Source organism: Cebidichthys violaceus, unplaced genomic scaffold, assembly GCF_023349555.1.
Source record: "Cebidichthys violaceus isolate CVI_PGR_0920_01 unplaced genomic scaffold, fCebVio1.0.p SCAF_9, whole genome shotgun sequence".
Lineage (NCBI taxonomy): Eukaryota > Metazoa > Chordata > Actinopteri > Perciformes > Stichaeidae > Cebidichthys > Cebidichthys violaceus.
Genome location: NW_027176975.1, coordinates 15,835,656 through 15,848,274, shown reverse-complemented (window position 1 = coordinate 15,848,274; position 12,619 = coordinate 15,835,656). Strand labels below are relative to the sequence as shown.

The 12,619-nt window shown below is 43.7% G+C and overlaps 1 protein-coding gene across 1 annotated transcript in view; it reads left to right on the top strand.

The window, feature by feature from the left end:
- bin3 (bridging integrator 3) overlaps nucleotides 1–12,601 on the top strand; it is a 28,029-nt gene extending 15,428 nt beyond the window's left edge. The window contains exons 6-9 of the mRNA XM_068702883.1: nucleotides 2,732–2,772; nucleotides 7,303–7,444; nucleotides 8,563–8,697; nucleotides 11,075–12,601. Coding sequence (XP_068558984.1) covers nucleotides 2,732–2,772; nucleotides 7,303–7,444; nucleotides 8,563–8,697; nucleotides 11,075–11,221 — 465 coding nt within the window. The 3' untranslated portion in view covers nucleotides 11,222–12,601. The remainder of the gene's footprint in view (nucleotides 1–2,731; nucleotides 2,773–7,302; nucleotides 7,445–8,562; nucleotides 8,698–11,074) is intronic.
- The last annotated feature ends 18 nt before the right edge of the window (nucleotides 12,602–12,619 follow it).

The following is a 12,619-nucleotide window of genomic DNA, read 5'->3' as shown; positions in this document are numbered from 1 at the left end:
ATGAGTTAGTAAGTGCAATACTAGATTTCTATTTTAGGGGTAATGTACTTTCTACTTTTATAAAAATGCGACTTAAATGTGACAAAGAAAGCGTCATTTTTTTGTACTGAATATATAATCTGCACAACGTGTTAAGTGGATTATAAACAACTACGCTGTAGCAGTGCTGTCACTTTTAGTGTCTTTCCTTTCTTCTCCAGCTATAACATAGCAGGCTTTCAGACATGGCTTTACTCACAGCTCATCAAATTTTACAGGAGCCATTTTGAGTGACTAGACAAAGTAGAATGTGGGTTGGATGGAGCGTGTGGGTTTGTGACCCGGGGTGCGTACGTTCCAGGACTTGGCTTGGTTGAGCGCCCAGGAGAGCAATCCTGTCAGTTTCACTGTTTTCAGTATAGAGCAACTTTTACATTCTTCAGATTTTCATACTATATCAAATTTTTTTTTCTAGAATTTGGAACTGGAGAAAATGTTTCACCAGTGTTGCCACACACACTTGACTATCATTGGATAAAGGATGTTTGGTACATAATTTGCAGACCAAAGTTTGAAGATGGACTCTTTCAACATCAAAGTCTAAAACTGTAACCTTTATATCTGCCATCATCAAGTCTCTCACTCATCTTATGTGATTTGTATTTTAACATTTTAAGCAGTCTCTAGTAGCAAAAGGCCTAGCGTGTCTTTACAGTGTATAGTTTTGGCTCCATGCTGTGTAGTGTTCTTGTTTGGCTGGGACGTGTTTGACATTTATTCAGCTCGGCACTTTGATTCCAGCACAGTTTTTCACTGGTGGAGGACAATAGTCTCCAACGTTATTGACGTGGTTGTATGTTGTTGTTTTTTTTTCAACACGCTTTAATCCGGAGTAGATGTTTGACAGCTAGGTCACACCTGATTTTCTCTGCACTTCTTTCAGTCTTACTAAATAAAAATCCTTTCCTTAACACAACGTTCCGTTCTGGGTTTAGGGGAAGGGCTGTGTGGCTGAAAGTGAGCTGAAGGCTAAATAGTGATTGTGAGAACTTTTTTTGGTCGGCCTGCTATGTGTGAATATCACCCCAGGTTTGCTAGGTGTTTAAAATCCAGCACGGCTCAACGCTACTCGAGCTTCTCCCTTCAAGCCGACTGTTGATTCTGACGGCACCAGCAGCAAACCCTATCGCTCCTGCAACACAGACACAAAAGCATCCACCCTTTGCTCTTCTCCGCGTTGAGTCGAGATGTTCCGCCGCGGGGCCCGCAAGTGAGAGAGCCAGCAGATAAAACGTGCAGCGATAATGAAGGCAGCAGTGGCCCAGGTCTGTGTGTTTTATTTCTGGGGCTGAGGAGGGCGCACAGCCCCGCCGGCACACTGCTGTCGAAGCTGAGCCCCAGTGTAGATGGCAGCGGCGCAGCAGAGGATGCTCCGTTTGGAGGGATATTGATTTCCTCTGCGATCTGTGTGTATTTTTGGGAGGCCTGTGTGCCGGGATGGCCTCTGCCCCGTGACTCACTGATGGAGACTGCTGCTTGAGCGCCGGCCTCAGGCTCTGCGGGGCCTCCAAGGAATAGCTCTGCCCCCCCCTCACTGTGGGAAGGGGCAGAGGGTAGAGGGCACCAGCATGCTTAAGCAAATCTGCCGCTGTTGTTCTCCCTCCTCGCTGCATGCTCTCACCTTAGAAGCAGCGGCGCAGCTCAAGTCAGGGAATGGAGGGAGGGGGGGGGGGGGGGATGGTGTGAATATGTAAAACAAAGAAAATGTGAATTCCCATGTACTTATTTGTTATTGGTTCTCTGTTTTCCCCTCAAACCACAATCAACCATTTTGTACTTGGAAATGTGCCTGTGTGAAGCAGTGAGTGTTGCTGCATGTTCTCATAGATGGTCAGGGCATTTCTTACAGAGCACAGCTGCGATCTTGCTTCCTTGTTGTAGTGTGATTGACTGTCCTTCCAATAGCGAGTGAACATATGATTAGTGGAGCTGCTCACTGTTATCATGCAGCCGTCACTTCACATCTCGCTCTTTTTATTCTCCTTCACCGTTCTTAGCGTTCACTTGACTCGATTGCCTGATTTAACTTAGCGTGTCATTCGCGGAGCTCCAGTAGTAACAGTCGTTTTGAATCTGCAATGTAAATGAACGCTTGGAAACTTTTTATTAATTGTGCGGCAACTTCTGTCGATGAGACTTTGTGCCGGGGCTGGAGGCCTCATGATGAGATGTTCATTTACTTCCATTTAACACCCCCTTTCCCCTCCTTTACCCTCCCCTGTCAGTTCTGGCAACCAGAAGGAGAATGCAGAAAAATATATAAACTGTTATTGTTAAAATGTTTGTTTGCAAAGAACTTTCATCTTGTAAGGCAGCCCACCCTCCACAGGATTTGAAATCAGTTGGGCTTTGCTTTCATGTCCGTCCCCTGACAGTTCCATCCTTTTGTATCGCAAGCTCAATGAATATTCAGGGTTTTCTCCTCGGGGCTTGTGTACAATAAAAGAGTCAACGTCACGAAAGTTTCTTTGCAAGCGCCCCCCCCCCCCCCTTTTTCTTGAGTGCTCTGTTTGAAATATACACAATTGTTGATGTTTGTGGCATTACTTTGCAGCTAATGAGCGAGCAATGTAGATGCTATTTTGTTCCGACTTAAGTTTTGATGTAATTTAATTTGACAATGCATAACAATTTGTAACGTCTCTATAGAGGTGCTTTGTACGTATGTTAACGATTGTTCTTTTTATTACAGGTCAACCAGATCCAGAAGACGGTTATTGACCCTCTGAAAAAGTAAGTGTCCGTCTTCATTTCTTGTGCTCTCGGTTTTTTCCCCTATATTTTAAGGGTTGACATTAAATTACTCTCTATACCAGACCAGGGTGAAATAGTAGTTGTTGCCAGCAAGTTTAACATTTGTTTGGAGCAGGGTGATAGAGTTTTTCACACAGTGAATTTAGATGCATTATAAAATCACAGGAAAGTATTGTAAAGTTGTAATAGTTTTAGTGGCTTAATGTCCGTGGTGGTAAATCCATATGACACACTGGGCAGATTCAGTCCAGTGCCTTGTAACATTTTTACTGTTGACGCAGCTCTTTACACTGGTAGTGCTGGACCACAGGAAGGCCTGAACTGTAGTACGGATTGTAAAAATGAACGAGGGAGTGAGTAGTGCTGCTGTGATGCTAGTGCGTCTGGAAGAAGGTTTATTTGGTTCTTATTCCCAATATTCGCCCCCTTTTGAGAAGGCGGTGAATGCTATTCCATTCCTTAAGCCTCACTTTTTCAAACATATACACACACACACAGTACACACACATGCAAAGCAGAGGTACTGAAGGGAGTGGTTGGACTATCCCACCCTTCTTCCGGAGCGCTTGTTAAGGTTTTGCTTCCTGCTCTTGGCTCCTCCCAGGAGATTGATTATACATATGCTGCTTATGAGAACACGTGCATATGTTTCTATTGCAGGTTTATGTTGAACCCAAGAATCTTGTTAGTTCTTTTTTTTCTTTTTTTTTTAAATAACCAATGTCAAGAGATTCCCCTGTTAAACAAATAGGTTGGGTTAGTGTGTGTGTTTGTGTGTGTAGCCCCGTCTTCCTTGTGTGCTCTGGTGGCGGAGCAATGACAGGATGGAATGGTTCTAATTTCCTCTTCCTGGTGGGCGGAAGGCGGACGTGTGGGCAGGCTCAGAATATGGCAAAGGGCCCAGCTTCCTGGGCCCAGAGCCGTGGATTGGTTGAGGAGGGGAACTGTCTCAGGACACACACACAGATTTTGGAGGGGGTGCTGTCTCACAAATATGGTATTTTAGACCGTAAAGTTAGGAATTTACATGATTCTAAAATGGAGCAGAGGAAGTGAGTGAGTTCTGAAGCCAAGCTAAACTAGCCTCTATATTAACTTTTTTTTCTCCTCCTTAAAAACACTGCACTATTAATTATTAGTTTTATTACTAAGTGTCTTCTATTGAAAACAGAGACACAAAAGCTACAATACTTTAAAGCTTCCATTAAGATTCCATTAGTCCATCACTAATGAATATTTTGTCATTGTTTACTTAGTCTCAAAATACTCTATTGGTGATTTTGTGTCATCATGAAGAGAATTAGAGAAGAGTTGAAAAGGAGAACGTTAATGTTAATGGAAGATGAATGGGTTGTGTGTGTGTGTGTGTGTGTGTGTGTGTGTGTGTGTGTGTGTGTGTGTGTGTGTGTGTGTGTGTGTACTTGTGTGTGTACTTGTGTGTGTACTTGTGTGTATGTGTTTTAGATATGTGCTTGTGTCCATGTGTTATTTCCATTTGAAATGTTGGCATTCTTAGTACTTGGTGTGGTAAAATGTACATTAAACAAATGAAAAAGAGGCCCCAAACCTCTCCCTCTGTGTCTCTTCCTCTCTCTCATGCTCAGATGTGAGTTTTGTCCACTCAGCAGGGTCACTCGATGACATCACTGTGTTTATGTGAGGGGAGGGGAGGAGTGCGTGGGCATTGAGGCATTTGTGTTATCCAGGCCTCCTAACCTAGCCCTTTCTGCTCCGTTAGTCTTTTGGGTGAGACAGAAGTCAAGCCTGTTTGGAGACCTCTGCCCCGGGTCGAGCTGTGACTAGACAAGCCACATGATTCACCCCTTCAATCAGAGGAAGGTCCCTGGTGCAGGTTGTGAGGCCAATTGTCCTTTGCTGTGGGGCTGATGATATTTTTTTGGGGCGGTGCACAGATTAAATTTCCATTTGGTACCCAGGACGTGTGTTTGCTATGAGGTATGAGATATATCTTTTTTTCCCCATCTTATCTGGTGTATCATGTTTCCAGGCTGCCTGAGTTTTGATCAACAAAGCACAAGGCAAGTTGCGGCAGATAAAACTCTCCTTCTGAGACAAAGGAGGTTCTGCTGGCATGTACGTCACTCACTCACAGGTTCCCATGGCCCGCTGCTCTTAAACCATTTACACGACAAGGTGGTAGTTATTTTACATTCACAGCAAGCATATCTTAACCAAACTGGCCGCGTGATGTAACCTTGACATTTCTCAGTCTTCATCTGAAGTTGTGACACTTTGGAAGTGGTAATTTGCACATAAAGATTTCCCTTTTCCACATTTTGTTAGTGGTTTGCTTTGTGTTTTCTGCAGTAGTAAGTTATGTGATGTTGGTATAGTCAAGAGATCAGCCAGCCTCCTAGACTGAGGGTGTCTAGACCAGACTTGGGCTTGGCCGGTGGGTCAAACTGGCCTGTCTGTGGATTGGCTAGCTGCTCATAAACAAACTCTCTGGTCCAGATGCTATTTCCATCCAGCTTGTTCACCACACCCTGACCTGTCACATGTACAGTGGTGAGCCCTTGGTCCTAAGACCTCATCCAGACGGGGCTGACCGCAGATGCACACCTAGCGGGCTGACCGGTAGTCGTCCAGCTATGATCAGGACATCGAGGGAAATGTCCAGTAGCTATCGTTACAAATACACAGTCACCGTCAACCAGGGCTGCTGCTGCATATTATTGTGTGGGAGCCTTTGACACAGCTGAGTCACTGTAACGTCTGGACACGGAGAGCCCTGAATGTAAGTGAGACATCCGCATCCAGCATGGATAGGACAGGAGTGGGTTAACAAGCAATTGGCTTTGTGTCTAGCTCTTCCTCCTCCTTCAGTGGCCCTTAAGTCTCTTTCTGAAACATAGTAGTTGCTGGCAGTGTTGCCATCATGATGTGTCATGTGGAAATTGCTCCGTGCCTGTCAGGTGAAGTGCGCCGGTGAGAATGCGATCAGCCCTTTTGTGTCATCTGAAAGCTGGTTTGCTGCTGTGTTGTCATCAACCAGTAGTGTTGGAGAGCAGTCATTGCCTCAAGGGCAGTTACATAATCCCTTGGCACTTCAAGCATGTGTACACTGGAGCAGATAGTAGACTTGAGGATCGGCATCCAGTCCTGCCATAAACTGGGCCAAAGTGGTATTTTATAAATAGCGGTTGAGCGTGGGTTGCAGGGCTGGGCTGAGCTCCGTGATGTCACTCAAAACGCTACGAGACCACTCCTTGCTTAACTTCCTGTAGGAAACAATCCTTGCTTGTCTGAGACTGAGCTTCACTTTCTACGTCTCATACCCCCCCCCTCGCCCTCTGGTAAGGTGCACATTCAGACATGGCCGCAATCTAGGATTTCACAATCAATCCACGAGTTCTCAGTGGCTCCCTCATCTGCTGTACAGAGCAGGGCAAGGGTTGGCATGGAGAGAAACGTAAATCATGAAGCCCACACATTTTGTTGCTAATAGCGCTATGGGCAGCAGAGGCTCACATAATAAACTATTGTAGTAGTGTGCCTACACAGTTGATAAAATGCTTTAAATGAGTCATTCAAAAGAGCTATATCTCACTCTTCATTACGAGTGTGTTTTATGACTGACTCACATGTAGCAGACACCTGTTTGAAGAGTCTTGTGGTTTGCTTTTTAAAAACACCGTCACTGGTTTGTGAACATGTTAGAAAGACTCAGAATTAGTTTCTTAATGTTCGTCTTGTTGAGTTTGCTTTGGTGGTAATTTGTTAACGACTGCTGGGATTTTAATATCGGCCTGTGATGCTGTGTAATTTCTCCCCTCACATTCACAGACACATTTGTTGTATATTATTTCTTTTTTACTTATAGAATGAGGCATTACTAACAAATAATGCTGGGAAGAGACAATAATCTTGTAGTTTATATGTTGGCTATCATCCGGCTTTGTTAATTGTTTTCTATTGAATATCATTGGGTTGGATATTGACTATATACAGTATTCCTGCAGCCACACAACCAGTGCAACAAGTCCCAGGATGAAGCTCAGACTCCTGTTGCTAAGTTACAGATGAGTGTTTTCCTATTTTTAGTGCTGAAGACCAGGATTCTCGTTGGAAGAATATATTTTCATTTGGAATATGATAATTGTCACAAAATGAATTGTTTCATGCCATTTTGAACTACAGTAATTAGATAATAGATGAGAGCTTAATGCAGAACTGTCCTCTGGGGTTTAAGAGCACCTCCACAATAAGATGTTGAGGAGAGGGAGTTTAAATTCATAATGACTTTTATTAAGATAGGATGCAGAATGCATGTCTACAAATTTCATAGAGCAAGAAAAGCTGTTTTAATGATTTCAGTAACTTCAGAAAATTCTGGGATTGTTTTATTTTTTTCTGTTTGACTACTCTGATGTGAGTGTCTGGGTATTTTTTTTTGCTTGCACACATGCACTCTTGTGTGTTTTGTTTAGCGCCCTATTGGTTGTGTCACAGATGTCTAAGGTTGTCTTGTGTGCTGGTTTGTCGCAGGTACAGTGGCGTCTTCCCCAGCCTCAACATGGCAGTGAAGCGCCGGGAACAGGCTCTGCAGGACTACAAACGGTTGCAATCCAAAGCGGAGAAGTACGAAGAGAAGGAAAAAACCGGGCCCGTTATGGTCAAACTACACCAGGTACTGTTGAGTTTAAAGCTTTGCATTGGTGCACATGTCGGTCCACTCCAGTGCTCCCTCTATCTGCAGAGGGGCAGAGTTCACCTGCTCTTACATGTTGCACATATTGTGAATAGGGTGCAATAAGTGGGGAAAAAAGACACAAATGCTGACTGGATATGAACAAAAATAGTTGAGCACACATGCACACTGTACATGTGTGCTCCTTCACCCACGCAAGCTACCAAGCTCTCAAGTAGTGCCTTTTCAAAAAGGCGCTGCTGCACATCTACAGGCACGTAATTGAGAATTGTAGACACACACACACACACACACACACACACACACACACACACACACCATACGGCCACTACAGAAGCGCACACATTCACAGATAGCGCTGCAGTGCTGCCTATGCTATTGCCTCTAACACATCCTCACATGGCGAGCCACCCACACACATTGAGAAAAGCACTGTCAGGGGAACAAAGCCTTGAAGAGGCCCCTACATCGCTGCCCTTTGAGTCCCTGTGCACTTAAAGAAATTATCCTGACAAAACACTTGTATGCCATTTCAACTGGCATGTGTAAAGAAAACTAACTACTGTGACGAGACCATACCATAATGCAGGAGATAAACAATATGTTGTAGTTTTAATATAGCAACCCCCCCCTTCCCCTTAATAAACATTCTCACCATCTCACACATATTCATTGTGCATTCCATAACTCCATGCCTACAGTAGACTACCCACTAATACATTCACACACACAGATCAGTGGTGCTGGAGTCCACTCACAGCCAAGTCTGCCCACATAACCCACTCCTCCTCACTGTGGTCGTGATTACAGCCTTTTTTTCTTTTTTTTTTGCGCCGCTTCTTCGTGGGAATTAGGCAAAAATCTTTCTGAACAATAAGAAAGACACTAAAGATGGCTCCGTTGCTGAAACACTTAAAGCGAACTTGTTTCCATTTGTAGGTCTTTGTTTAACTCTTTGCACCAGCTTTTGTGGAAGAATGTGTAAAATCCAACATGAGCTGACATGGTGAATTGAGGGGATGTTGTGTAAAAATTAGAAGTGCTAATGACCAATGTTGAGCAGTTCTTTTGTTTCCTCTCTCCCCTCCACACCCCAGGCCAGAGAGGAGCTCCGGCCGGTCAGGGAGGACTTTGAGGCCAAGAACAAGCAGCTGCTGGACGAGATGCCCAAGTTCTATTACAGCCGCATCGACTACTTCCAGCCCAGCTTTGAGGCTCTCATCAGGGCGCAGGTTAGTGATCTTCCCCTCTGGAGATGCACAAACAATAAGGCGCTTGTGCACACACACACACACACACACACACACACACACACACACACACACACACACACTCGCTCCACAGTGTCTGTTACGCCCTCCAAGCTTGTTGATTAAACAGTGGATAAAGTGTCTGATGGAAGGGAGTGTATAATCCTGGCAGTCTGTCTCCCTCCACGCCGTCCTAATGTGATTAACCCCCAGTGACGGCCCACACTGCTGTGTTTAGCCCAGGAAGGCCTCATCTGTCTGGCTCCACTGCAGCCCTGCATGTCGTCCTCTAACCTGAAGCTTCTCTTAAAGCAGCTGGACGTCTCAAGTTAGCGCCACCATGTCCCCCTCCCCCACCCCAGATCTGCCTGGCCATGTCATTTCCTCTTTGGGACGGTCACTGGTACACTCCTAATCAGTAAACTAGATTATCCTCGACCTAATGTCAATTATGGAATTCTATGTTCTACTTTGAACTTAAAATTAGCAAACTGAACCAACATTATGACCAACATTCAATATTTCCACAAATCTTTTTTTTTTTTAAGGTTAAATCACATTATTACGTGGCTTTACATTGTGCAAGGGTTGTTTTTAATCAGTTATGCATTTTTATTCAATCTACATTATCTTTATTCATGTAGCTCAAGCACATGAATGAGCCTTTACACATGTTTATATACACACACACACACACACACACACACACACACACACACACACACACACACACACACACGTGGGTGGTCAGTGGACCTCATCCCCAGCCTGCATGTACTTGGTTTCATCCTCCACTCCCTTCTCTCCCAGCCGCTGTTGCTGCTCAGCTCCCAGCGGCAGCAGGAAAAGGCACAAGGCTGCCTTTGTTGTGAGCCTTCAGCTTCACTATCACAAGTCCTGTCCTGAAACTGTCAGTGTTACACTCGGCTTGACCTGTCCACCTGTACAGATGTTGATGAATTGAGACATTGTCTTGATTTTTTTATTTATTTTTTTCACCGTTTTGCATCCTCTGCTGCATGTGTTCTTTAAAAAAAGAAGCTTTCTTTGTCCTTTTCCCTGTTGATTGTCTTTGTTTCCTGAAACAGTGGTCACACAATGTTTCAGGACCTACTGGATAGAATGCAACATACATTATTCATTATTTTTGTGGGCTAAGAGGTCAAAGTGTAACCTCTCTGTATGCATATTAAGCAGCTAAGACTGTGGTATGTTAAAATGTCCAGACACAAGTCATTTAATTTCAAGCTCTGCTTAACCCAAAGACTCCTTTTTGTACCGTAGGTGGTCATAGGCTGTGTTTACTCCGCCTGGTGACTGGACTAATTGTAATAGCAGACTGTCTTTGCTACAGAGGGCACTCAAACACTGATCTGGTGTACATTATCATCGCTGGTCAAATGGACATTTCCGATGGCCCTTTCAACAAGCCGTTTTGGGGAAAAGAATATCCGCTTTACCCCCACAAACAGTAGTAACCCAATACTTACGGCCCACTCATGTGGTTTAGGTGGCAAATGTTGGTATAAACATACAAAGGTCTTTCAGGCTGAGCACTTAAAAAGGCTTGTACAAGGTGGTTCAGAAACTCTGACATTGTCAAATGTGTTCATGACAGAGTGAGACAAATGTTATTTCTGCATACGATGCATGACTCCTGGTTATTTCCAGCTTGTCCTAACCCTTACTCTGTTATGAATTAGTAAATCAGTAGTCATTACTCCTTCTGCTGTCTTGGTTGGTCTTGCTGTTTCGGCCTACAATAGGACACACGTGCAGTTTCAGAGAGGCCAATGTTGCCCTCTTAAGAGCAGGGTATTGTATGTATCGCTGTATGAATAAATATTGTGGTGTGTTTGTGTGTGTGTGTGTGTGGGTTTCAAGGGGTTGTATTTCCCAGTACTTTCATTCTCTGCCTACTCTTCTGGAGTCTTGTAATGTGATTAAAGTCTATTAATCATCAAAGCAACTCTCTAGGGAGCCTGACTCATGAACTAAGGGGAAGAAGCAGGGGTGGGAAGTGTCAAGAAAGCTTTCAGTGAACACTCTCTATCTCTTGTTCAGATTGGGAGAGAAAAGCAGGGTCACTACCCACTGAAGTGCTGGGGTTTTTGGGGCTTTGTCGGAGTTGTTTGATATCCGTGGGCTCCCTCTTCTCCTTTTCAAATCACTTCTCATTAGCAGAGTTGAAGAGGTATGAGACCAGCAGCTTCAGACTAGTGTGAGTAAGAACAAGGTTAGATTGTGCGAGTCTGGATATGAATTTGTTGGAGTTTTTCCTGAGAGGCATCTAAGAAACGGTCTGTGTACCCTCTCGAGTTTCTATCAGACAGGACTATTTTCTTTTTCTGCTCCCCAGGTTGTCTATTTCACCGAAATGTACAAGATCTTCAGCGAGTTAACAGACCAGATCGACCAGGCCGGGCTGACTGATGAGCAGAGGGAGAGGGAGACCGAGGCCAAGCTCAGCGAGTTGCGTGCTCTGTCCATTGTCGCCGACGACTGAGGGAGGAAAGCCGAAAACCGGGGAAGGGCTCCTTTCATGCCTCTCTGAATGGATTGCTGTCTTTTCAGGCTCCTTCGTGCAGTTCAAACGGACAGCAATGGCCTTAACCTGATTATCAGATTGTTTCCTTGCGGCCTCATCACCCCCCCCCCCCCCCCCCCCTCTCGCACTACACACCCATGTTTCATTCTTTCTACAGAGACTCTCTGCAACTCAAAGCAGCTGAAATGCCACATTAACTAAGCCATCAGCCAAGTGCAGCATTATAAGCCAATATGTTTTGTTTTTTTGTTGTAAAGAAATCAAACCGTTCTCATCGGAACTAATTAACAAGGTTAATAATGTGGTTTTAGAGATGTCTTATAAGAATGAATGTTTTTATTAGTCACATCTGCATTGTTACTAACAATCTGTGAAACCGTTTTTATCACCCAAGTTTAAGACGACAAACACTACAGGCTGAATGTTACGTAATATACTGTAGGCAAGAAAATGTAAGTCTGTATTTCGGCCTTTGCTGGTTCTCTCTTTAAGTTTAGCTTTGTGCCATGTTGTGTGAGGACTTGTTTTGGGGGTTTACAGGATGGTTTTGGCAACATCACCTGTGCATGAAGTGCCTACATTGTCCCGGCTGTGGATGTAACATGAAAATTAACTTGAGTAAAGTGAGATTGAGCCTGTGCAGCGGTGTTGAAAGGTCGACCACTCAAGACTACACAGAACAAGCTGCTGTTGAAGTCTCATCAAAAACAAAGGCTTGTGCTCCCTCTAGTGGAAAATACTAATTACGACAAATCCCTTTTATTCACACCATCCATCCTTTGTTGTATTGTGGTTCAATTTGTCTGTTTGCAGCAAGCCTCACACATCGTTGGCACTCTAAAGAAAGTCTTTTCTCTGTAACTTCTCAACCAGGGTCGGAATATTTTTAGATTTGTGGACCAAATTATACTGTCATTGCACTCCTTTGTTTCCACCTTTATCAGGTACTGCTTCAGAATGATCAACACATGGTGATGCACACACTTGTTTCAATATCATGTTAGAGGATTTTTTAAAAAGGTGTCACACTAAGAAGTTGACTATTTATTCTCCCACATTTTTAAATTATTGAAACAAATGTTTAGTTAATGGACTGTCTTTGAGTTCCGTTATATTTTACTTACACATGTGTATTAATGAAGGTTTTTCTAAATGAAGTTTTAATTGGTAGATTTTTTTTTTACACACCTAAGCAATACTTTAACAATATTGCTTAGGTTTAATTTAGGTTTTTTGAATGTATTAACACCAAAATCTGTGAAATGACAGTTTTTCAGCTATCATAATGTGTAGTCTATTGTGAAATAAATTAACTGACAATAGCAACCATGTATACAATCGTACTGTTGTGTTGTC